General features: G+C 41.9%; 1 protein-coding gene across 1 annotated transcript; it reads left to right on the top strand.

The window, feature by feature from the left end:
* Positions 1-1,019: 1,019 nt before the first annotated feature.
* On the top strand, positions 1,020-23,938 carry prr11 (proline rich 11). Its single transcript, XM_078225927.1, has 10 exons — positions 1,020-1,171; positions 2,821-2,974; positions 4,819-4,950; positions 7,148-7,393; positions 10,475-10,573; positions 10,649-10,747; positions 12,151-12,257; positions 19,734-19,796; positions 20,909-21,002; positions 23,758-23,938. Exons 1-10 carry the CDS (start codon positions 1,020-1,022, stop codon positions 23,827-23,829), a joined length of 1,218 nt encoding a protein of 405 aa, XP_078082053.1. The 3' UTR covers positions 23,830-23,938.
* The last annotated feature ends 1,831 nt before the right edge of the window (positions 23,939-25,769 follow it).

The following is a 25,769-nucleotide window of genomic DNA, read 5'->3' as shown; positions in this document are numbered from 1 at the left end:
CTCTAGTCCACCCCAGTCCAATGCCAGCATCTCCACATCATGTTTTAAGTGTGAGTTGAGTATTAGTCACGACACTTTTTAAAATAATTTGGGGATAGAACAACATAATCCCACTGACGTGGCCTGTCACTCCTGTGCAGTTCCTGATGGCCTGTTTCAACACACCATGACAGTGGTTGTAGATGTTGTGAAGAGGAAAGATATTTCAATCCCAAATAGAGTAGTGCAGTATTGTGATAGAATTACAAATCCTGCTAGAATCTTTCCAGTAAATTGAACATCCCAGCACCACATTGTTCATCAACCAGCACTGATCAGTGCTGTGAAACAACATTCAGTTTTGGGATGTTTGATTCTTTTTTTTCTGTGTAAATCATTTAACATTTACAGTGCCAGTTAGCACTCAAGAACAGCTTCTTCCCTGCTGCCATCAGACTTTTGAATAGGCCTACTCTATATTAAGCTGATCTTTCTCTACACCTTAGCTAGGGAAGGCAATGGCCTTGTGGTATTATCGCTAGACCACTAATCCAGAACCCCACTGATCTAAATGTTCTGGGGACCTGAGTTTGAATCCCGCCACCACAGAAGGTGGGACTTGAATTCAATTTTAAAAATCTGGAATTAAGAATCTCCTGATGACCATGAAACCATTGTTGATTGTTGGGGAAAACCCATCTGGTTCACTAATGTCCTTTAGGGAAGGAAATCTGCCATCCTTACCTGGTCTGGCCTACATGTGACTCCAGAGCTACAGGGATGTGGTTGACGCTCAACTGCCCTTCAAGAGCAACTAGGGATGGGCAATAAATACTGGCTAGCCAGTGACACCCATGTCCCACGAATGAATTTTTAAAAATGACGATAACACTGCATTCTGCACCCTCTCCTTTCCTTCTCCCCTTTGTTCTCTATGAACAGTATGCTTTGTCTGCACAGCGCACAAGAAACAATACTTTTCACTATCCCAATACACGCGACAATAAATCAAAGCATCCTATAACTTCTCTCCAGCAGCTATGCCCATGTTGAGTCAACGTCGCAGGAAATGGAAGATCATGAAAAAACGGCAAGCAATGGAAAGGGAGTGGAACAATAGGAAGCGACGCACGCTGGCAAAAAGCAAAAGGAATGTGTGCAAGGCAAAGCCAATTATTGCTGAAACAGCAGGGTGAGCAGTTCTGTGACTGGTCTTAATGAGCAAGTCTTGATTGTGAAGGTGGTGTGGATAATTTAAACATCATACTATAAGTAAAGGAGATTAATCTTTTTCCTGCCCACTCCCCTACCCCAAAAGAAATGTGAAGAATTGAATTGGTTTGAAAAACCACTGAGTGTCACTGAGCAGATTATTGCTAAGCAAATGCTGCCTGATAGTATTGTCAATGACGCATTCAATCATTTTGCTGATGATTGAGAGTAGACTGATGGAGCAGCAATTGACCAGGTTGGATTTGTCCTGCTTTCTGTGAATGAAACATATCTGGGCAGTTCTCCACCATGCTGGGTAGATGCTGGTGTTGTGGCTACACTGAAACAGCTTGGCTCTTCAGAGATGTACTGCAGCTGGTTGTGGACCACAAGTCTTCAGTATTATTGCTGGAATGTTGTCAGGGCCCATAGCCTTTGCAGTATCCAGTGCCTTCAGTTTCTTGCTATCATGTGGAGTGAATCGAATTGGCTGCTGACTGATATCTGTGATGCTGGGAACCTCTGGAGGAGGCCGAGATGGATCTTCCACCCGGCAGTTCAGGCTGTAAATGGTTGCAAATGCTTCAGCCTTTTGTTTGCAGTGATGTACTGGGCTCCCCTGTCGTTGAGGATGGAGATGTCTGTTGTTTAATTGTCATGAATGGTTGTAGCAGGACATGACCTTGGATGAGATCCATTGATTGTGGGATTGCTTAACTCCACCTTTGGCTTGCTGCTTTTGCTCTTAAGCATGCAAGTAATCCTGTATTGTAGCTTCACCAGGTTGATACCTTATTTATAAGTATGCCTGGTAGATGGTAACCAGCAGGAGGTTTCCTTGCCCATATTTGACCTGGTGCCCTAAGACTTTATGGGGTCCAGCGTCAATTTTGAGGGCTCCCAGGCCACCTCTCTCCCAACTGTATACCACCGTGCCACCACCTCTGGTGTGTCTGACCTGTTGGTGGGGCAGGACATATCCAGTAATGGTGGTATCCGAAACATTGTAAGGTATGATTCCCTGAGTATGACTGTCAGGCTGTTGCTTCGCCAGTGGGACAACTCTTCCAATTTTGGCACAAGCCCCCAGACGTTAGTAAGAAGGACTTTGCAGGGTTGACAGGGTTGGGTTTGCTGTTGCCGTTTCCAGTGCCTAGGTAGATGCCGGGTGATCCATCTGGTTTCATTCCTTTTTGTCAATGACTGCACTGTTGGATGAGGCACCAATCCAATTCCCATTTGACCCTCGATTGGATGTTAAAGATGATCCCATGGCACAATTTAAAGAACAGCAGGGAAATTCTCCCAGTATTCTGGCTATCATCTGTCCCTCGATGAACATCACTAAAAATAAATTCTGATCATTCACCTTGTTACTCTTTCTTGCCTCCTTCTGTGCGCCAATTGGCTACTGCATTTCCTATATTACAACAGTGACAATGTACATCATTTGTTTTGGGTTCATTCTGTCCTAATGTCACTGAATTTTGTCTGACAGTATGCAGCATTTCACAAGACTAGCCTGCTATTAAATACAAAAAAATTATTTAACATTAAATGTTTGTTCCTGCTTCATAGATCATTTGGAGGATTCAAATTTGCTTACATTTCTTTTTGTCTGACATCCAGGAAGAAGGAAACACCAGTGTCTGTTAGCACCTCCTCCCAGCATGACTCCGTTCCCATCAGACCCACTGCTTTAGTGAATGTGAAGAACATGCTAAATCCTCTTAAGGCTGCAATTTCCTCCTTGTACAGCTGGTGGCTGAACAGCATTGGACAGGTATTATTGCAAGTCAGATCTTCTCGATTCACATGCTAAAAGATGATTTGATTTTCTACAGCCAGTTGTGTAATTGCCTTTTATCCAACAAAATTGAAAGTATCAACTATAATTCTCACCTTTGTCAAATTTATCAAATTCCCATTTTAGAAATGTTCAGCCAGCTTTTTGTCTCCTGGTACACTAGAATCTGGGAGTAAAAGAATTATTGCTAACATTCTGCTTCAAAATTACTCATTGCTCATTTTGAAGGGTACCTTCAGCTACCTCTCTCTCCCAAGTGGCTTTTGATGTACACGTTAACAGTGAGTGTAAACAGACTGTTTGACTCCGGGGGAAGAATGTGCTAAAACACAGATTCACCAATTTGTTCATCTCCAGGTTTGAGCCTCTGCCTATTCCTGCCCGACTTCGGTGCTGTTCAGTCTCCATGGCTTGCTAACCAGGACCCTGATTTCTAATGAAGACTTTGACTTCTATCATTCATGTGTGAGCCAGTACCAAATCCACTGTTGGTGAATAAGTAAAAGTTTCTCCAAGGCTTGATTCTGACACCACACCGCTCCTTCCTGTGGGGCGGCACGGTGGGACATTGGTTAGCACTGCTGCCTCACAGCACCAGGGACTTGGGTTCAATCCCGGCTTGAGTCATTGTCTGTGCGAAGTCTGCACGTTCTCACCATGACTGCATGGGTTTCCTCACACAATCCGAAAGACGTGCTGGTTAGGTGCATTGGCCATGCTAAATTCTCCCTCAGTGTACCCTAACAGGCGTCGGATTGTGGTGACGAGGGGATTTTCACAGTAACTTCATTGCAGTGTTAATGTGAGCCTACTTGTGACAAATAAACATTTTTTAAAAACTTCTTCCATCTCCCCTCTGCTTTCCAAACCCCAGTTTCTTTTTAAATATGCAGAGTACACACCTCTCAAAATTGTTTCTCTTACATCCAAGCAGGTACATTTTGAATCTTGTACATTCTAGTCTTTATTTTAAAGTTGCACAAAGATACAGGAGGCGGGTAGAGAGTTTGAAAATGCATGTGAGTGGGAGTAGGGATGGAAGAGGCGTGTTAGATAACTGGTTCAATAAGAGGAGACGCACTCCATGCAACACCTATATTTATTTTTTAATCACAAATAACAAGAAACATATTGGGCAATCAATTTGTCCTCGTTTAATCATTTGTAGGTGAGATATACCTTTCCTCATTCAACCCATCCAAAAAATGTTTTCTTGGATTGCAGCCAAGTTCCTCATCCTTCTGAACTCACTTGGCTAAGATTCAATCCACTCCTAAATCTCAATCCACTCCTTTACAGAAGAGGAATTTAATCAGTTTTATTCTAAGATGCTTATGAAACTATGATGGCAGTAATAAATTCCTCATTGTCTCTTTTTTTTTTTGCTTTCTTCCACCATCCCCACCTCCCTGACTTTTGTCAGGTTAAGGTTCTGCCGATTTGAGTACCTTGTACTAATTTTTGATGTGCAGTGATGAATGTTGTCACACGTGCGTATGCACACACACGTACATGCATGCATGCATACATACATATGTACACACACGTACACATCAGTAATCCAGGCTATATTTGTTCACCTCACCTTGCCAACCCCCCCCCCCACACCCCGGCCACACACCCCAGCCCCCCCACCCCCAAATTACAACAATGAGCCTTGTGTATTGCCCCCTCCACCACTTGGTTGTAATATGTTTGGAGACTAACTCTGCACCCTTTTGATCTGTTGCTCTGCTGTCTGCTGCCTTTATGAAATGAACCAGAAAACTCAGGCAATCGAATTTTATTGCTTTACCAATGATTTTATTTTCTGTTTGCAGGGTTTCGAAGCAGTGAAGGACATGCTATTTCCTTCTCGTGTTTACTTGAAGGAGCTGAATGCACTGCGGCAACAAATTGAAAGATTTGAGATGGAACTAACACAACTGCGTAAAATCTTCAATGTAAACCTGGTAAATAGATTACCTCAATCAAGACGTGTTTCTTTTGCGTACTGTAGCCATGGTCAAAACAGTATAAAATGCTTATTTGCTACATGTTGGAATTCTTACGTTAGGCAAAATGACATGGATGCTTTGACGGGCACCATCTAAATTTATTGGACTGAGTAGAAAATTTCCGCAAATAGGATTGCCAGTACTTCTGTGCTAAATAATCGATGGCTGCAAATATTGAGAACATCAGGTGGCCACAGAATAGCTTTTGCTATAGAAACCAGTAACATGGAGTAAAGAATCGGAAATGCGCTTCACAAAATCTTCCGATGTCAACAGGACCAAAAACTATTTTCAAGGAAATTGTGATTGAAAGTTCTTGGCAGCTCATTTTTAAAATTGTCAAGAAATGTGATTACTACTATTAGGGGCTTATTAGAAATACATTAGAAATGTATTTTTCCGATGAATAATAATTGGGCACATTCAATGTTCTCGGACCAGGAAACTGGGCAATATAATTAGTTACATAATCGGAAACCAGACCAGGTAGGTAGGTCTAATTGGACATGTGAGCAGTCGCAGATATTTGCTGTTCTTGTACAATATTTGTGTATAAATGATCTGCCTTAAAGATTATTGAAAATACAGTTTGTTAGCAGATGGGCCAAATTAAATGAGAAAGGAACGTTTTTATTAGAATCGAATAGTTTTTAATTGAATGCAAAGACTTGAGAAAGTGGGAACATGAATTGCAAATTAGATCCAAATGCCAAAAAATACAAGGATACCAGCGTGAAAGTGGATGCAAGATGATTTGGGGAGATAAGTAATATTCTTTTCAGTTGTATCTGTGCTTGTGAAAAGATACAGGCAGCAGGAAGAATCTGGAGGGAGGTGATAATGAGTTTAATCTATCACAATTTAAGGGATAAATATTTTTTTAAGAGAATGTGATCCACTTTTTAGGAAATGGACAAGATGAAATAACCAGAATGTGTGAACTAGACCTCTGGCTTAGCTGCACCCTTTATCCTCAACCGTTGATTCTGGAGTAGACCACCACCTAGTGGAGTAAACACTGTTTGAAAATTTACCTGTTATGAGGTTGTCTAATTTCTCCTCTAACCGACATGTGGCCAACCCATATCTAGTGAAGAGAATGATCTTGCCTTTTGAAGTAAATGTTTTACGTTATTGGTTTATAGATGTTGGATAATGTTCTGAACTCTCCATAACTGGGATTGCACAAGGCCATTGAATGATTCATTAGAACAGGTGCGGGTAAACGCTCAGGAGATGACTTGGATTTGAATTAGTTACTTTGCATCAGTATTCCCTACAGAACGTGATGCTAAGTTATTGATCCACTTAGTAAGGTTGATGGTAGAATTGAAGTGAATACTGACACAATACAGGCTGGAGTAAGGGGTTCTCAAAACTGGTCCTGACTGAGTTACCTTGGATAAATACAAAGAAAGGGAGCCTGCAGTGTAAGCATCTTGGTAATATATTTAACTACTCATTAGAGTTTGTGATTGTTCCCATGGACTGGTGGAAAGCTCTGGAAGACTGGAGGAGTATCGCACTTCTTCACGATCTGTAATCGATGATCTGGGTGTTATTATTCAAAAAATATAGTAGTCAAACTCAGGAATTACATATCCATTGTCATAACTTAAGGTAATTGTTGGATGGGATTATCACAGATTCCCTGTGACCACCTCAACTGTAAATGAGTTATTAGGTACATTCAACCTGACTTCTGAGGGGGGATGGGATGCAAAAAGATGGAGTTCTGTGGAATGAGTGGGTCGATTACACTAATTATAGTGACACTTGCAGAGTCAATGACAAACATGTATATATATCTCAGGCAGGATTGTGAACTCAAATCAACATTGAATCCAAAGAGATTTGGGATGCACATCACTGCAAAAGTGGCACCATGACTTAGTTCTCCAAACTGTAAGCTTCCCTTTCTCCATGATAGTCTTGTGTGGATTCCAGTTTGCACAATAGAAAAAATCCTTCATCTGTTTAGGAATTATCTGCACCAAATATGTAAATTTGATAGAGCTATAATTGCACACAAGATGGACGAATTCACTGCTTTACACAGTAGAGCTTAACTTTTTGTATTCTTGTGTATTAATGGGAATTTCTGTTGGTTATTTTAAATTTCATCCACTGTTCTTGAATTCTCTTTTTACAGGAGTCTAATAATGTAAAAGCTGCTGACGCGTGTTCCTGTCGAAAGTATATTGACTTCTCCCCAAGCCCCGCAAAAATACCAGTATGGCCAGTGCAGCCAATTATTAGTCGTCCAACGCTGCTGGAACAATTTGAGGCCCTTCCTCCCCTGCCTCCACCACCCCCTCCTCCATTGCCTCCTCCCTCTGTGTTTGTACAGAAACCTCTGCAGATTCAGCGAAGGACTAAGAGTGAAAACTCTTTGCAAGTAAGTGCATGCCAAGATGTGGAATGTTAGTTTTTTAAAAAAACATAGGATGTAATTTGCACTCTTGTTAATGTACGTTTACAATTGTCAAGAAATGTCAATTTTGTTTTCAAATTATTCTACAATACTCGTACAACTAATATGTGAGAGACTTGAGGCTTATTTACTCTAAATCTTTGGGGCGGATCTCAATGGATTTAGATGACTGCATAAATTAAATACGTGAATGAAACCACACATGCAGGATGGGGAGACAGTCTCCCCGATGCTTGAACTCTGATAAATTCATATCTGCAGAGTGTTAACGTTGACTCCATTGTTGGTATTTTTGAGTCTGTTTGTGGGTCCGAACCTCCGGATGACTGTTCGGAGCAGTAACAAAGGGAGTATTAATATTAGATGGTTTATCTCATGGATGAGATATTGAGCTGAGGCCCTATCCATCTGCAAAGTACCCAATGGCATCATTTCCTGGCCAATGTTCATCCACGTTCAAGTGAAGGACAAGGGCAGCAGATACATTGGAACACCACCACCTGCAAGTTCCCCTCCAAGCCACTCAACATCCTGACTTGGAAATATATCACCGTTCCTTTGCAGTCGCTGGGTCAAAATCCTAGAATTCCCTCCTAGCGGCATTGTGGGTCAGAACATGGACTGCAGCGTTTCAAGAAGGCAGCTCACCACCACCTTCTCAAGGGCAACTAGGGATGGGCAATAAATGCTGGCCAGCCAGCGACGCCCATGAACGAATTTTTAAAAATCTTGTTCCATTCCCGACCAAAGTTGGATGAAATGAAAAAAGTAGGAGATAGCATTTCTCATCAGCTTTTCCAGGAAGAATCCTGGAAAGTTTCTCTGGGGCAGATTAGGCATGCCATTCCCTGCTGATGCACTGTGCAGCAGAGTCATCACAAAATAGGAGCCAGGATGGAAGAACTAACATTTGGGAGACTAACTCAGAGCTTCAGGGAATTATGGGTTGCTTGTCCTTAGTAATTTGTCACTGCAGATATTGTGTGGTGTGGGCAGTTTTCAAAGGAAAAGTTCAATTTCTGCCTTCACTTGCTTCATCCTAAAAAAAAGGTCATTTTTCTTGTACACCATTCATGGGAGTGGACTTCACTGGCTAGGCCAGCATTTATTGCTCTTGAGAAGGTGGCGGTGAGCTGCTTTCTTGAACTGTTGGAGTCCCTGTGGTGTAGGTACACCCGCAGTGCTGTTAGGGAGGGAGTTCCAGCATTTTGCCCCAGTGAGTGAAGGAACGGCATTACCAAGTCAGGATGGCGGGTGGCTTGGAGGGGAATGTCAGGTGGGGCTGTTCCCAGATATCTGCTTTCCTTGTCCTTTTTGGTGGTAGTCATGGGTTTGGAAGGTTTGTTGAGTTCCTGCAGTGCAGCTTGTAGCTGATGCACACTGCTGTCACTGCTGCAGTAATGAAGGCAGTGACTAATTGTGAATGGGGTGCCAATCAAGTGGGCTGCTTTGTCCTGGATGGTGTCGAGCTTCATGGGTGTTGTGGAGGCAAGTGGACAGTATTCCATCACGCTTGTGCCTTGTAGATGGTGGACAGGCTTTGGAAAGTCGGGACCTGCTCTTGTAGCCACAGTATTTATATAGAAACATAGAAGATAGGAGGAGGCCATTCAGCCTTTCAAGCCTGCTCCACCATTCATCACGATCATAGCTGATCGTCCAACTCAATAGCCTAATCCTAATATGGCTGGTCCAATTTAGTTTCTGGTCAATGGTAACCCCTAGGATTTTGATGTGGGGAGTCAGTGATGGTAATGCCAAGGGATGATGTGTTAGATTCTCTCCTGTTGGAGATGGCCATTGCTTGGCACATGTGTGGCATGAACATTACTTGTCAGCCCAAGCCTGGACTTCAACCCGGATAAATGGACTTCAACCCGGATAAGTGTGTAGTGATCCATTTTGGCAGATCCAATGGGATGAAGCAGCAGTATAATATGAAGGGTACCATTCTTAGCAGTGTAGAGGATCAGAAGGACCTTGGGGTCCGGGTCCATAGGACTCTTAAATCGGCCTCGCAGGTGGAGGATGCGGTCAAGAAGGCGTACGGCGTACTAGCCTTCATTAATCGAGGGATTGAGTTTAGGAGTCGGGAGATAATGCTGCAGCTTTATAGGACCCTGGTTAGACCCCACTTGGAGTACTGCGCGCAGTTCTGGTCACCTCATTACAGGAAAGATGTTGAAGCCATTGAAAGGGTGCAGAGGAGATTTACAAGGATGTTGCCTGGATTGGGGGGCATGCCTTCTGAGGATAGGTTGAGGGAGCTTGGTCTCTTCTCCCTGGAGAGACGAAGGATGAGAGGTGACCTGATAGAGGTTTACAAGATGTTGAGAGGTCTGGATAGGGTAGACTCTCAGAGGCTATTTCCAAGGGCTGAAATGGTTGCTACGAGAGGACACAGGTTTAAGGTGCTGGGGGGTAGGTACAGAGGAGATGTCAGGGGTAAGTTTTTCACTCAGAGGGTGGTGGGTGAGTGGAATCGGCTGACGTCAGTGGTGGTGGAGGCAAACTCGTTGGGATCTTTTAAGAGACTTCTGGATGAGTACATGGGATTTAATGGGATTGAGGGCTATAGATAGGCCTAGAGGTAGGGATATGATCAGCGCAACTTGTGGGCCGAAGGGCCTGTTTGTGCTGTGGCTTTCTATCTATTGTCCAGGTCTTGCTGCATTTGGACATGGACTGCTTCAGTATCTGTGGAATCGTGAATGGTGCTGAATATTGTGCCATCATCAGCGAAGGAAAGTCATTGATGAAGGGGCTGGAGATGGTTGGGCATGGGACCCAATTCATCTACTTGTGATTGTCATTATTATTCACCAAAGCTAAAATTTACTCCAGCATAGACAGAGGAGCTGGAGTAGACCATTCAGCCATTCAATCTTGTCCACTACTAGTTCTCTAGCCAATAAGTATCATTTTCTGATTTCTGTAAGCTTTCTCCATGACGGTGTTAATCTTGGGCAGAATTTTAATCATTTCTGAATAAAATAATGATATAAATTACAGACACTTTATTGCTGGCTCTTATTTCATTCACAGACTCTCTCCGAGGAAACTGGCAAGCTGCCATCCATAACTATGAAAGATTTACTTAAAGTAAAACTGAAGAAGACTGCAGACAGATTTGAAATAAGAAAGGTTAGTGTTATTAATATAAGGCTATTTGTTTTATTAGTACAGACTGTGCTTTGTAACATTCTCTGGCATTCATAGGCAGTTCCTGAGAAGATGGATGGACCATTACCTGTGACGGTAAAGGATTTACTTAAGGTGAAACTGAGAAAGACCCAGAACAAATTCGAAGAACCAGAGGTGAGCACTATACACACCTTTTATTTCAAGCAAATCTTTCTTGAATTCTCAAATAAACATTTGAAGGAACGGGAAAGTTGTCATGAGTGAATTAGTCTCATTGTTGCATTGCTCGTATCAAACAAACACACACACAATATTCATGAGTTCTAACTAATAGTTTTAAACCACAAATATGAACAGATAATAACATTGATCTCTTAGTTAGCCATGTCATAAAAAGAATGTTATTTAATTTGACAAATCTTTTCACTTCAGAATTGTGTTGTCTCTCTTTTATTGTTAAACTGTTACACAATCAACATCCTGAGGGTTAACATTGACCAGAAAATGAATTGGACTAGCCATTCAAATTCTATGGGTACAGGAACAGGTCAGATGGGAATTCTGTGGCAAGTAACTCCCCACCTGACTCCCCAAAAGCTATCCACAAGTCAGGAGTGTGAGGGACTACTCTCCTCTTGCCTGGATGAGTGCACCCCCAACAACATAGAAACATAGAAGATAGGAGCAAGAGGAGACCATTTGGCCCTTCGAGCCTGCTCCGCCATTCATTAAGATCATGGCTGATCATCCAACTCAGTAGCCTAATCCTGCTTTCTTCCCATAACCTTTGATCCCATTCGCCCCAAGTGCTATATCCAGCCGCCTCTTGAATGCATTTAATGTTTTGGCATCAACTACTTCCTGTGGTAATGAATTCCACAGGCTCACCACTCTTTGGGTGAAAAAATATCTCCTCACCTCCATCCTAAATGGTCTACTCTGAATCCTCAGACTGTGACCCCTGGTTCTGGACTCCTCCACCATCGGGAACATCCTCCCTGTATCTATCCTGTCTAGACCTGTTAGAATTTTATAAGTCATTCTAAGCTTAACACCATTCAGAACAAAACAGCCCATTGATTTTTCAGCCCATTCATTTCCTCCACCACTGATGTACAGTGGCAGCAATTCACCAAGGCTCCTTTGACAACACCATCCAAACCTGTGATCTCTACCACCTCAAAGAACAAGGGTAGCGGATGCATGGGGGACATCACCACTTGGAGGTTTCCCTTCCAAGGCATTCAACATCCTGGCTTGGAACAATATCGCTGTTCTTTCAATGGAGGGTCAAAATCCTGGAACACTCTTTCGAATAGCATGGTGGGTGTACCTACACTGCTTGGATTGCAGTGGCTCAAGAAAAACAGCTCACCACCTTCTCAAAGACAATTAGCAACAGGCAATAAATGCTGACGTAGTCAGCAACACCCACAACCCATGAAAGAACAAATGGAAGTATGTAATAGGCTACAGATATTACCAACCATACATATCTGCAAATTCAGTTGTGTTGACATTAGTGTCATTCTTAACTATTATTGACCAAATTACTGTGATTTATATTTTATTCACAGATGACTACACCAGAGAAAAAAAGGCGTCCTTTAATCACAGTCTCTGATCTTCAAGCCTTTAATTTGCGGGCAAAAGCTAACCAACTGTCGAGACCAACAAGAATTATGTAAGTCTGAGGTTCTTAACTATGATCATGTAAACTCTAAACAGCATGTTGAAATAAATATATTGCAGATTGATTTTTAACTGTACATAGTGTTTGTTGTAGGTACTGAGAACTCATTTTGCATCCAGTGGGGCCGTTTGACCATGTCCAACAATGTGGCCTAATTTTATAACTTTCACCAATTCAGTTTAGCTAAATTTACAACCAAATTGGCTTCCTTCAGTTGATCAGAAATTCCTTTTAAATTCTGTACAGTTCCTTTTAGATGTTATAAACAGGGAGGGTCAAAGTGCATTAGAGCAGTAATAATAGAGGACTCTATAGTCAGCGGCACAGATAGGAGTTTCTATGGCTGCAAAAGAGATTCCAGGATGTTGTGTTGCCTCCCTGGTTCCAGGGTCAAGGATGTCTCTGAGCAGGCATGGGACATTCTCAAAAGGGAGGGTGAGCAGCCAGAGGTCATGGTACATGTTGGTATTAATGACAGGCAGGAAAAGTGACGAGGTCCTCCAAAAGGAGTTCAGAAAGTTAGGTAGTAAGTTGAAAAGCAGGACCTCTCGGTTGTAATCTCAGGTTTACTCCCTGTGCCATGTGCCAGTGAGGCTAGAAGTGGAAAATAATACAGTTAAATATGTGGCTAAAGAACTGGTGTAGGAGGGAGGGCTTCAGATATGTGGATCATTGGGATGTCTTCCAGGACAGATGGGACCTGTACAAGAAGGAGGGGTTACACCTAAACTGAAGGGGCACCAATAACTGGTAGAAAGTTTGCTAGTGTTGCTCAGGAGGGTTTAAACTAGTGTGGCAGGGAGGTGGGAACCAGCGCAGTAGGTCAGCAAGAGAAACGACCGAGGAGGAGTTGTAAGGCGAAGAGGAAGAACAGACAGGGGGAGGTGACGGAACATGGGAGGACTGGCAGTTTGAAGTGTATTTGTTTAACATGACGAATGTGACAGGTAAGGCAGGTGAATTTAAGAGCTTGGATAAGTGCATATAATCATGATGTTGTAGCTATTACAGAGATTTATTTGAGAGATGGTCAAGACTGGTAGCTTAATGTCCAGGATTTAGATGTTTCAGGTGTGATAGATAGGGATGTAAAAGAGGTGAGGGAGTTGCGTCACTGATTAAGGAGAATATCACACTGTACTGAGGAAGGACACCTTGGAGGGCCATATGGGTAGAGCTCGGGAATAAGAAGGGTGCAATTTTTATGGAGTTGTACTACAGACTTCCCAACAGCCAGCAGGAGAAAGAGGAACAGTTATGTGGACAGATTATGTAAAAATGTAAAAACAATAGGGTTGTTGTGGTGGGTGATTTTTAACTTCCTCTTTGTTGACTGGGACTTCCTTTAGTGCCAGGGGCTTGGATTGGGGGGGGAATTTATTAGGTGCATCCAGAAGGGTTTATTGAAGTAAACATAGTCTAACTGGGGAAGGGGCCAAACTAGACCTGGCTTTGGGGAATGAGCCCAGACAGATGATCGAAGTTTCAGTGTGGGAGCATTTCGGGAACAGGGACCATAATTCCATAAATTTTAAGTTACTTATAGATAAGAGTAGTCCTTGGAGAAGATTCTTAGCAACAGAATTTACTCACGTTTTGAAAAATATGGACTTATTAGCGATAGACAGCATGGATTTATGGGGAGGTGGAGGTCGTATCTCTCAAACTTGATGAGTTTTTGAGGAAGCGACAAAGATGATTGAGGACAGGGTGGTGAATGTTGTCTACATTGCCTTGAGCAAGACCTTTGACTTGGTCCGTCATGGCAGGCTGATACAGAAGGTGAAGTCACATGGGATCTGCGGTGAGCTGGTAAGATGGATATAGAACTGGCTTAGTCATAGAAGACAGAGTAGCGGTGGAAGAGTGTTTTTCTGACTGGAGATCTGTGATCAGTGGTGTTCCTCAGGGATCGGTGGTGTTCCTCAGGGATCAGTGCTTGGACCCCTGTTTGTAATAGGTATAAATGATTTGGAGAAGAATGTAAGTGATCTGATTAGTAAGTTTGCAGATGATACAAGAATTTGCAGATGATACCTTCCTGGCAGGAAGGTTGGCTAAGGCTACTGGGGAGAGTTTAAACTAGATAGGTTGGGGGGAGGGGATCAAAATGAGGTGACTGAGAGTGAGGAAGGTAGCTCGCAAACAGAGAAGGGTTATAGGCAGTGCAAGAGGGCGGATGGACAGGGAATAGAGAAGGGGAGAGCTCAGACCAAAGGATTGAGATGTGTTTAATTTAATGCCAGGAGTATAGTGAATAAAGGGGATGAGCTCAGAGCGTGGATCGATGCCTGGAAGTATGATGTGGTGGCCATTACGGATACTTGGATGTCTCAGGGACAGGACTGGATACTCCAGATGCCGGGATTCAGATGTTTCAGGAAGGGCAGGGAGGGAGGCAAGAGAGGGGGTGGAGTGGCACTGCTGATCGGGGATAGTGTCACAGCTGTAGAGAAGGTGTATGCTGTGGAGGGATTGTCCACCGAGTCTCTGTGGGTGGAAGTTCAGAGTGCGAAGGGGCCGGTCACTTTGCTGGGAGTTTTCTATAGGCCGCCCAATAGTAACAGGGAGGTGGAGGAGCAGATAGGGAAACAGATCCTGGAGAGATGCAGTAATGATGTGGAGATGCCGTCGTTGGACTGGGGTGAACACAGTAAGAAGTCTCACAACACCAGGTTAAAGTCCAACAGGTTTATTTGGTAGCAAATACCATAAGCTTTTGGAGCGCTGCTCCTTCGTCAGATGGAGTGGAAATGTGCTCTCAAACAGTGCACAGAGACACAAAAAATCAAGTTACAGAATACTGATTATGATTATACTTTTAAGAGACTCCTGGATGAGTACATGGAGCTTAATAGGATGGAGGGTTATAGGTAGGCCTAAAAGGTAGGGTTGTGTTCGGCACAACTTGTGGGCCGAAGGGCCTGTTTGTGCTGTAGTATTTCTATGTTTCTATGATTGGGGAGAGCTGCAGATGGTGAGGAGGATTGCCAGAGGATACAGCAGAATATAGATTGGCTGGAGATTTGGGTGGACAAATGTGAGGTGATGCATTTTAGAAGGTCTGATACAAGAGGAAAGTGTACAGTTAATGGCAGAACCCTTAGAAGCATTAACATACAGTGGCCACATTTGGAATATTGTGTACAGTTCTGGTCCCCACACTATCAGAAGAATGTGGAGACTTTGGAGAGGGTACAGAAAAGGTTTACCAGGATGTTGCTTGGTTTGGAGGGATTTTTTTTTTTTTACAGAGGATGGTAAGTGCCTGCAATGCGCTGCTGGAGGAGGTGGTAGAAGCAGATACAATAGGAACGTTTAATTGGCATCTTGACAGATACATGAATAGGAGGATACGGACCACTTAGAGGCAAAGGCCTTTAGAAAGGTGTCATATGTCGGCACAGGCTTGGTGGGCTAAAGGGCCTGTTCCTGTGCTGTATTGTTCTTTGTTCTCTTTGTTAAAAGGTTCTTAAAATGCTGGAATTGGGCAGCATGGTGACAGTGGCTAGCACTGCTGCCTCACAGCGCCAGGAACCCGGGTGCGATTCTTAGCCTGGGTGACTGTCTGTGTGGCATTTGCATGTTCTCCCTGTATCTGCCTGGGTTTGCTCCGGATTCCTCCCACAGTCTGAAAGATGTGCTGGTTAGGTGCATTAGCCATGTTAAATTCTCCCTCCGTGTACCCGAACAGGTGCCGGAGTGTGGCGACCAGGGGATTTTCACAGTAACTTCATTGCAGTGTTAATGTAAGCCTATATGTGACACTAATGAATAAACTTTAAAGGTGCAGGTTTAATTACTGCTTGAGGATATCACCTGACATGTTTGTTAGAGTTTGATTACATATTTATGTAGTCCAGAGCAATAGAAGTGTTTTTGTATCCTAGTTTGACTTTTCCTAATTCCCAAATTCCCATTGAAATTTTGAGCCATTCTCAAATTCATTTTGGTATGCAAATAGTATTACTTCTTGGTGTACTTTTCATCTGCCAGAACATGAAGTGATCTCCATTTCCTCATTAACACATTATTCTTAATGTTACAGCATTCTGGAATGTAATCTGCTTCAGGCTTCTGCTGCTATAAATCCACTAACTTCAATTAACCAAGTGCTTCATCCTCTTCAACCTTCTGAATAGTTTTCCCAAAAATTATATCCTGCCAACTAATTTCAGCATCCTTCCCCCTATCTTTTAAATTCTTCCTCTTCCTGTTTAAACATGTGCATCTGTGACCTCACACAATCTGGAAACAATCCAGGATGTGCTTTCTGTAAAACCTCTGTCTCAACATGCTCCTCCACTGCAGTAGGCATATTCAATATATCATTCCCTAGAATAAATTTGAGCCCCCGCAATGGGCAATTGCTCGACTGCCTCCACAATCACACGTTTTCAAATCACTTTTAACATTTACTTTATCCAATGAAATAGGCTTGATTCCTCATGAATCCCACTAATTAACACTCTCTCTTGCAATAACCCTTCTGGACAATAGATGGCACCATTCCAAAGAATTAAGGACTGGCTAGCCCCTGTGCCCCTTAAGATCTTTGCATATTTTTCCCTCTTCCATGTAAACACGATATACATTCCCTCTGCACATAGAATCTCAAAACATCTCTGTAACCTGCCCAATCAGAATTCCTTGGATTAGTTGTGAACACATTCCCACTTCTCGAGCTAACACAGATTCTTCCTGCTCTGCCTGTACAAAAGTTAGTGGTCTCTCTTGCATCTGGATCTCCGAGCCCACAGTACTCTTACTTACAGAACTCTTGAGTTCCTATCATTGCAATCCATCTTCCATTAACTTCCAACAATTTGAAATGGTATGTCCAGCCTTGTTACAATGGTAACATATCAGTTCCTTCCTTCAACTCTACTTTCCACCTTTCCATCTGTAGTAGTCTGGTGACCTTCAGCCTGCTCCTTATTCCTAACACTTTTACTATCATTAGGTTTTCTATATCAGCAATTTCCTTGCTGATTTCCAAATTACCCTTTTCCTACACTCAACCATTCATGTGAAATATCGTGTGCATCAGCTAAAACAGCAGCTTCCCCAATCTTTTTACTTTGTCTTTCATCTAATTATGTCTTAATGTTTACTGGAGAGCTATTTCTAAATTCCTCCATAATCATAACCTGTTGTATTTTCAAGTTGAATTTCAATGCCCTGAAACATTGATCCTAGATTACTTTTTCTCTTGCAAACTCTACAAAAAGCTTGAGTCCTTATAGTCCTAAACTTTGAGTTTTGTGTCGAGGGATTTTAAAGTGTTTGGACTGCAAACGGCTTTTGCAATTGCTAAGATCTTTCTGGGAGTGGAAAATATGACTATGGAGTACTTGAAATCTTAATTATAATGAAGTTGAGAGAGTTAGTAGATAAACTGCAGGTGGAAATATTATTAAGCATTTAATATTGCTTAATTAAGCATTTAATATTGTCTCCTTTACTGTCTTGTAATCTGCACATCAGAGGATGTGTATGCAATCCTCTGATCGGCTTGCATACACATTCATTGCAGTACCTGACAAAACACTTGGTAACATGAGAGCCCAAGCATCTCTGGGCCAATTCAATTTCATAGCTATATCTTTTCAAATGAGCTACACTAGTTTCAGTGGGGTGGCACAGTGGTTAGCACTGCTGCCTCACAGCACCAGGGACCTGGGTTTGATTCCCAACTTGAGTCACTGTCTGTGTGGAGTCTGCACGTTCTCCCCTTATCTGCGTGAGTTGCCTCCGGGTGCTCCGATTTCCCCCCACAGTCCAAAGATGTGTGGGATAGGTGGATTGGCCATGCTAAATTGGCCCTAATGTCAGAGGGACTAGCTAGGGTAAATAGGTGGGGTTGGGGCCTCGGTAAGATTGTTTTCGGTGCAGGCTCGATGGGCCAAATGGCCTCTTTCTGCACTGCAGGGATTCTATGACCCTTCCAAATTTAAATGCTGGGCATGGATTTTAAGCATTCCATTGCACCTCAAACCTACACAATATTGCATCTTGTCACGAAATTCCACTTTTTATTTCCACCTGCAGTTTATCTACTAACTCTCTCAACTTCATTATAATTAAGATTTCAAATACTCCATAGTCATATTTTCCACTCCCAGAAAGATCTTGGCAATTGCAAAAGCCGTTTGCAGTCCAAACACTTTAAAATCCCTCGACACAAAACTCCCAAGTTCAGCATTCTTCTCATGCTCGTCCCTGGGATTCACAAACTCCAAACCGATTGAGGGATTTTAATAATGCCACTAAGAGCCCCCAGATTTATTCCAAGCACGGCGGATGTTAATTTCTGAGCAAACCAAATCCCAGTGGGAAACTTATCTTGCCACTTTTTGTATTCCGAAAACTCACTCGGGAGAAACCCAGTCACACTTTGACATTTCAAAAATTAAAAGTAAAAGGTGGATTAACAAGAGGGAAAGAAAACTTAAATGCACAATACTACAGTTAAAATTAGTCTTACAAAACAGTCCTACTTGGTCAGATCCACAAGTCTTCTAGGAAAACACTCCCTTAATAGAAATTTAACCATAAAAATCCAGTAATATTACCTCCGACAAAGCTGCTGTCACTTTAGTAAGGGTATACCACATCCTCTCAAACTAACTTCCACTCCGCTGTGGAAATCCAAGAAACCTTCAGAAACCAGACTGCTTTTTGCAGCCCAAAGTTTTTCTGGCTTGACTGAATGGTGAATTCAAACTACACTTTCTCCCAGCCCAGCTATTCCAGAAGATTTTCCTCACGCAGTCAACCCTTAAGCTTTCCACAGTAACTCCAAAGTACCATTCTGTTCCCCCTTTCATCTTGGGTTCCATTGTTCTCGCACCTATTTGAAACTGAAAGCCTTTCATCTTTCTACTTTGGCAAAAAATGTAATGTAGCCTCTTTTATTTACCCATGGAAATCCTATAAGATGCAAAATGTTTCATGTTCCCTTGGATTTTAAAACAAATTCAACTTATCTAAAATGTAAATATCAAATCCATCCCATTTACTTACACCTCAAACCTACACAATATTGCATCTTGTTACGAATGCACAAACCTAACACCTCTATCCTTTCATATCTTAAAACCTCCAAGACAACCTGTCTCTTGTAACCTTTCCTCCATTTGCACTAACTATAACAATGCTTTTATCTAATGGTCCAATTAAAATCCATTTCCATTTTTCAAAGTAAATAAGGTGAACACTATTCGTGGTCTCCCTTTTGAAGATTTGAACTTTTCTGCAGTTGCTGCTGATTAGGAATCAGATTGGCAGCCAAGACATTATTGATCCAAATCTTAGCAGCGGAATGTGGAATGTCCTATTTGTGTTTCTGAAAATGCTAGCTGTCTAATTATGGTGTCTGCATAATGCACAAAGCTTAAGGTACCAAATGTGAAGGTGGTACCTAACTGGAGAAATAGCTAACTGTAACTTGGCTTTTGCTTTTAGAACCACTCCAAATAAACCTGTGGTGAACCTTCAGCAGCGTCTAAAGAAAGTAGCAATAGAAAGGTAATATTAACAAATGGAGGTAATTTGCATAATTAAATACTAATTGTTTTATAATGAGCCATATCCATTTCAATCTGTCACATCTAACTTCATTAGTAGAGTAATGGAGTGACTTCTGTTCCATTTGTTCTAAGTACACCTCACGGACTCAGCAGAAGGGGCTGCAATGATTTGGTGCCAGAGTACCCTAATGCACTGCTCTGTGGAGTTGATTAATATCTTGGAATATTACCTTCCCTTTCTTTTCTCCTCATCCCTGAGATGTTTACTCCTCCTTGGAGTAAAGTTCCAATTAACCATCATCCTGTATTATGCCCACATTACTTCACGTGATTTGAGATGGTGCATGTTGTCGAGCTGTTAGACTGCAGTTAAACATCGCTGTCCAGTCTGAATTTGCTTACCCTGAAATGCTACAGGAGTACTTTCCAATTGGGTGTCACTGGTAATTATTGAGGGGAAACTTGCTTGATTCTTTTATTTAAGGAGAGAATTCTACCTCCACCAGAAAACATCTAGCATTCTTGCTTGAATCAGCTGGCCCACTTATAGAATCATAGAATCCTACAGTGCAGAAGGAGGCCATTCTGACCATCCCATATAACATGGGATTCTTTGTCTCCGGCATCCCCACACATTTTTTTACTGCTTGAACCATTGGGAAGCGCTTTCACATGAGGTCTCCCCTTACCTGCAGTTATTTTCAACCCTCTAGGCAAATTTTCCCTTCTATTTCTCTTTTCTGTCGTGTGTGTCCCCCCCCCCCCCCCCCCCCCCCCCGCCCCGCCCCGCCCCGCCCCGCCCCGCCCAAACCATCCTTCCCAAGTGACAATAAGATGCCAATCCAATTTGTCTTGGAAGGATCAAGTCTTGCTCAGGCTGAAGAAGGCAAGCTTCACTCAGCATTTTCTAGTGGCTAAACCAGAAGCAAAGGATTATGCTGTACATTTATATTGCTACAGAGAATGAATCATTTATTAAAACTGTTGTTCGAAGCCTGGGATTAATTTGAACCTTGATGACAGAAGTAGCTTTTCTGTTGAGGGCTAATAGCTTGTATTTTGGGACGGTATTGAATACAATTGCTTACCCTATGAAATATTTGAATGCAGGAGCCCTGGTGGAACACCTCTCTATAAGGAAAACAGAGACACTGGCGCAGGACTGACACCAGTTATGACACAAGCGCTAAAACGGAAATTTGAGGTACTTTAGCTGGAGGCAATCAACTGGTTTGTAATGTTCCTTCTCTAGCCCCTTGGACAAGTTACTTTGCAATACTTAACCATTGCAAAATGTTCTTTCTCCCCAGAATAGAGAAAAGTATTTGCTTTTCCTTTCAGCTGTGGGATTAAATCTTGGGATAGAGTTCCATGATTGCTCGCTATTCTCCTCCCAAGTAGCAATGCTTGTGTACAAGGCTAGTGGGTCTCGCACTGAGGCATCTGAGATGAGCCAAATACAAGACCACTTCTTCACTTAACCAGGTGTTGCTGGTCACTGACCAGACTCTTTAGTTTGTCCAGCATCAGCATAATTGATCTGCCACAGAAAATACTAAATTTAAGGAAAAGAATGGTTGGAATCTACTTACTCAGAAGCCTTTGTCTGTGTGGCTCAGCTTTCAATGCCCCATCTAGCTCAACCAAACGTCTCCAAACTAGGGGGGTTGTTGGGAGAATAGGCTTGCACGTAGAGAGTTCATTGGATGTTTCTGAGTAAGATGTGCAAGATGTACTTTCTCCACTGGTGGCGCTGTAGCACTGCTTGCAAGTTTTTCAGGCTGATTCCACCTTATTCAAACTGCTACATACCCAGTTTACAAAACATTTAAACATTTAATTTTCAGTTTATAGAAAGAAAGCTATTTCCCACATTTGTGTACCCCTGTGCAGTGTAAATCTTTTTTTTTGGAAAGTGTTCATGACCCTTTGGAGTCCGTGCTGCCGTAGAGAAATAGTGGAAGCAAGTTGTTGCCTTATCTCAATCCACCCCGCAACTCTGCCTAAAGATCTGTTAAAGGTTCTTTGCCCCAAGCTCTGCAGCACTGTGGATTGCCCTTTTGTTTTGTCCCTGCAGTGAAATCTGCTTGAAGCCCTGGGTGCCCTGATGCTCACAGGAGTAGAGATAAATAAACTTCCTTTCAAAAGTACTTTGCTCAGCCTTCTGCCCTTTTCTGGAAAATTAATTTTGCTCTTCTAGGAATCTGTTTTGCTGCTTGTGTGGCAGTAAATTGAAAAACAATCAAATAACTTCCTCCCTAACAATATACTGGGGTACGTACCACATGGACTGAAAAGAGGATCAAGAAGGCAGCTCAGCACCTTCTAGAGGGCAATTCAGGATGATGGAGGGAATGGCATTGTGGTATTATCACTGGACTAATAATCTAGTAACCAAGGTCATTCTAGGGACCCGGTTTCAAATCCCACCATGGCAGATGTTGAAATTTGAATTCAATGAAAATCTGGAATTAAATTCCAACAATGACTATGAAATCATTGTTGATTGTCGTAAAAATCTATCTGGTTCACTAATAACCTTTAGGGAAGAAAATCTGCCATCCTTGCCTCGTCTGGCCTATGGACACTTAAAAGCCCTCCGAAATAGCAAGTGTTAAGGATCAGAATTGAAACTCCAGGGTATATTATGAAGTTAGCCTAGACCCCCAACTATTTTTGATTTTGGCATTAGTGTGAGCATAAGGTGTTTTGCTCCAGATGTGATTCTATTGACCCACTAGGAAACTTTTATTAAAACAAACTTTATTTAACAACACATTTAAAATTATAACAAAAAGAAGTAGCATAGCTTTTACCAATTGAAATACTTAAACATGACAAGGTATAATTCTTAACTGCTAATTTCTATTGATTCCAATTTAAGCAATATCCCCATAGACATAAATTCCTCTTCAGAATCAGTTAGCAAGACACAAAGGCTTGTGTGAATTCCCTGTCCTCCAGCCTTTTAACATCTATGGACAGAGAGACACCTGTCTTCTGGCTCTCAGACAGTTGACTCCAGAGGAAAACCTGTCTTCCCACAGCAGAACTCCAGTGAGAGGGAGAAAATACCTCTTTTCTTTTGCAGACCTCTGGAGGGAGAGCTATTTTCTAGCCCAGACTTCAATTTCCAGAAAAAGAGCGATAGAAAAAGCTACTGCTCTTTTCAGATTCAAACTGCAGCTACCTGCTTTTTCTCTCTCTCTGTAAGCCTAGCTCCACCCACACACACTTCTCTTATGAAGTTAGCCTAGAGCCCCAACTCTTTTTGATTTTGGCGTTAGTGCGAGCATAAGGTGTTTTGCTGCAGATGTGATTCTATTGACTCACTCGGAAGCTTTTATTAAAACAAACTTTATTTAACAACACAGTTAAAATTATAACAAAAAGAATTTGCATAACTTTTACCAATTGAAATACTTAAACATGACAAGGTATAATTCTTAACTGCTAATATTTGAGCAATATCCCCACAGAGATAAACCTAATCAAACCTTACTCTGAAAACCCCAGGGGACAACCCTAACATTAATGCATTAGCCCAAATTAAAATAAACACTCCAATAATTAGGAGCGATTAACCTTCTGCAGAATCAGCAGATGGACTGCTGGCTGTAGACAATTCAGCATTGTTGTCAGCATAAGACTGTCCCTTTGGAAGAAATATAATGCAAATACAATTCTTAAAGGCACAGTATTGTGACAGGGCTATTAGGAATAGCCAGCAGTGCCCACACCCCATGAATTAAAAAAAATGCTGGGTTAGCCAGCGAAGCCCACATCCCATGAAAGAATTCAAAAACTGTCAGCATTTGAGGGTTTCCACTCATCTCTTGAGCAAAAAAAAAGTTTGGAAACTTCTGATCGAGACTAAAAGAAAGGTAGAAAGTGATGCTGTTTCTAACAGATGCTTTGAAATATCTGCTTTTCAATTGGAGTTTTCTACTCTATTTCAGATGGCTCATCCCAAAAGTCCTCCTTGCTGCCTCTCTCCGAACACCAGCTTTGATGATCAAGTTGCAAACTAATTCTCTTTCAGCAATATGTTTGGAGCTTTAAAATTGCAAAGAGTGTTAATGTTTTTGTTTGTGGATGAATGAGTCCTGGCTGAAGGTGAATATACTGTGCTTTCCATTCTATTCCGTCACTTTTCACGTTTGGCCAATATAGCTGGGATATGTAATGTTGTTGGACTCGAACTGGTGCTGTTAACCTAATTGCATTGTGTGCACTCGTCAGAGTGTGACTTTGCAAGCTCAAGACAGGGAAAAAGGATTAAGCCAACTTAAACCACAAGGCAAATAGTCAAGTGCTTCCATTATTTCTTTGTGGTAAATAGCTCTATTTCAGCATTGAATCTACATTTATACTGTAGCAATTAATTGCCTGACTTGTGATACTGTTTACACGGCTGTTTTGACTTTTTAAATTGCAGTTTAAGAATGCAAAAATAGCTCTCTTGTACCCATTTTCTCGAGCTACGTGTTTTCTCTGTTTTTAAATTAACAAGTCCCTACATTTATTCAATATTAAACTCATTCCCATGATCATTTTAGGGTGGGAGGGGGCATAGGAGATGTCATTCTGGAAATGACTGATCTCAGCTGTAGTCTGTTTCCCTCAAGTTTGATTTGTGCAATTTATTGGAGCTGATAAAATTGTGCTGCTTGGTCGAAACCTGATTGGGGCACAGCAGTACAGATTATCAATAAACCAACTGAATATAAACTCCAAATCCTCTTATGAATGGTGTTTTACAACACTGCAGGTGTTGTAAAAATCTTCATGACTTGCACTGGCAGCTAATGAGTTGTTTTGTCACCTCTTATGTGGTGGGGATGAAATCTGGATCATAATTTTTTATTAGTTACTAGTTCAGGGCTAATTGCAACACATTTAGAGAGAGCATTTTACATTTACTATAATATAAAAACAATCTCTATCATAAATATATTGCTACCATTGGTCTCTCTGCACTTCACCTTTGTACACAGTATGTTTATAGCATGTTTACAGTAACCAAACTATTTACCTGATGCAATTGGAAGATCTGGATTTGCAGCTTTACTCTCTTCAGTCGATGAAAAACAAACATACCCAAAATATTTAACATTGGGACGTAATATGGACATGCAGGGATTCTCTCTTTTACTATCTCTCACTATCTTTCTGCTCTCTGCACAATCCTGCCCTGACTTGTCAAGTTGCTATGGTTTACAACTGGTGGAAATCTGTACTTCTATTTCAAAAAATACTCCTGTCGAAATGTAACCTCCACTTGGGGACGGAATGTTCACTTCCCTGGTGACCTCTTTCTGATGCAAGTTGTCTACTTGTGTGAAGCAGTTCTGAGCTGCTATAGGCAGCTATGAATGTGCTTTTTAGAAAAGCGAATACTGTTTACAAACCTTCTCACTGTGTTCACTTTTATCATTGTGTTTTTTTAACGGGTGGGGTAAATTATCGCTATTCCAAGGTAGTAGTCAGGATAGCGTTAAATGATTTCTTAACTGTATTATATGTTATGACTACTACTGCCTTTCCCAGTGCTGGGAAATGTATGATTTGGCTGTCTGGGTGGACATTGTTCTTTTATTGCACGACAAAATGGCTACAAATTGGGAATCTGAACAAGTCCTTGATCTGCGCACATCCGGTTCAAGGGTGGGTGCTTGCCATAATCCAGTCATCCTATAAACATTAAGCATTACATGCAAGCCCATCTCCAGACAAGTGCTGTGCAAGGGCTGAACCAGAGGGTTGTGAAGGCTGGGGAAACGACCAATGTGTTGTTTCCAGATATCAATTGCCTCCGACTTGCCTTGCATTTTACAGGAGTATATTCTGAGAGCTGCTTGGAAAACTGAAAAAAAGCTCATTATGTGAAAACCTCTCTGCCCACATTAATATTGAAATTGTGTTTCTATCTGATACCATGAAACCGGTGTTTTATTTGTTTATATTGCTT

This window comes from Mustelus asterias, chromosome 12, assembly GCF_964213995.1.
Source record: "Mustelus asterias chromosome 12, sMusAst1.hap1.1, whole genome shotgun sequence".
Classification (NCBI taxonomy): domain Eukaryota; kingdom Metazoa; phylum Chordata; class Chondrichthyes; order Carcharhiniformes; family Triakidae; genus Mustelus; species Mustelus asterias.
Note: the sequence above shows the minus strand (reverse complement) of the source record. Positions and strands in the feature narration are given on the sequence as shown.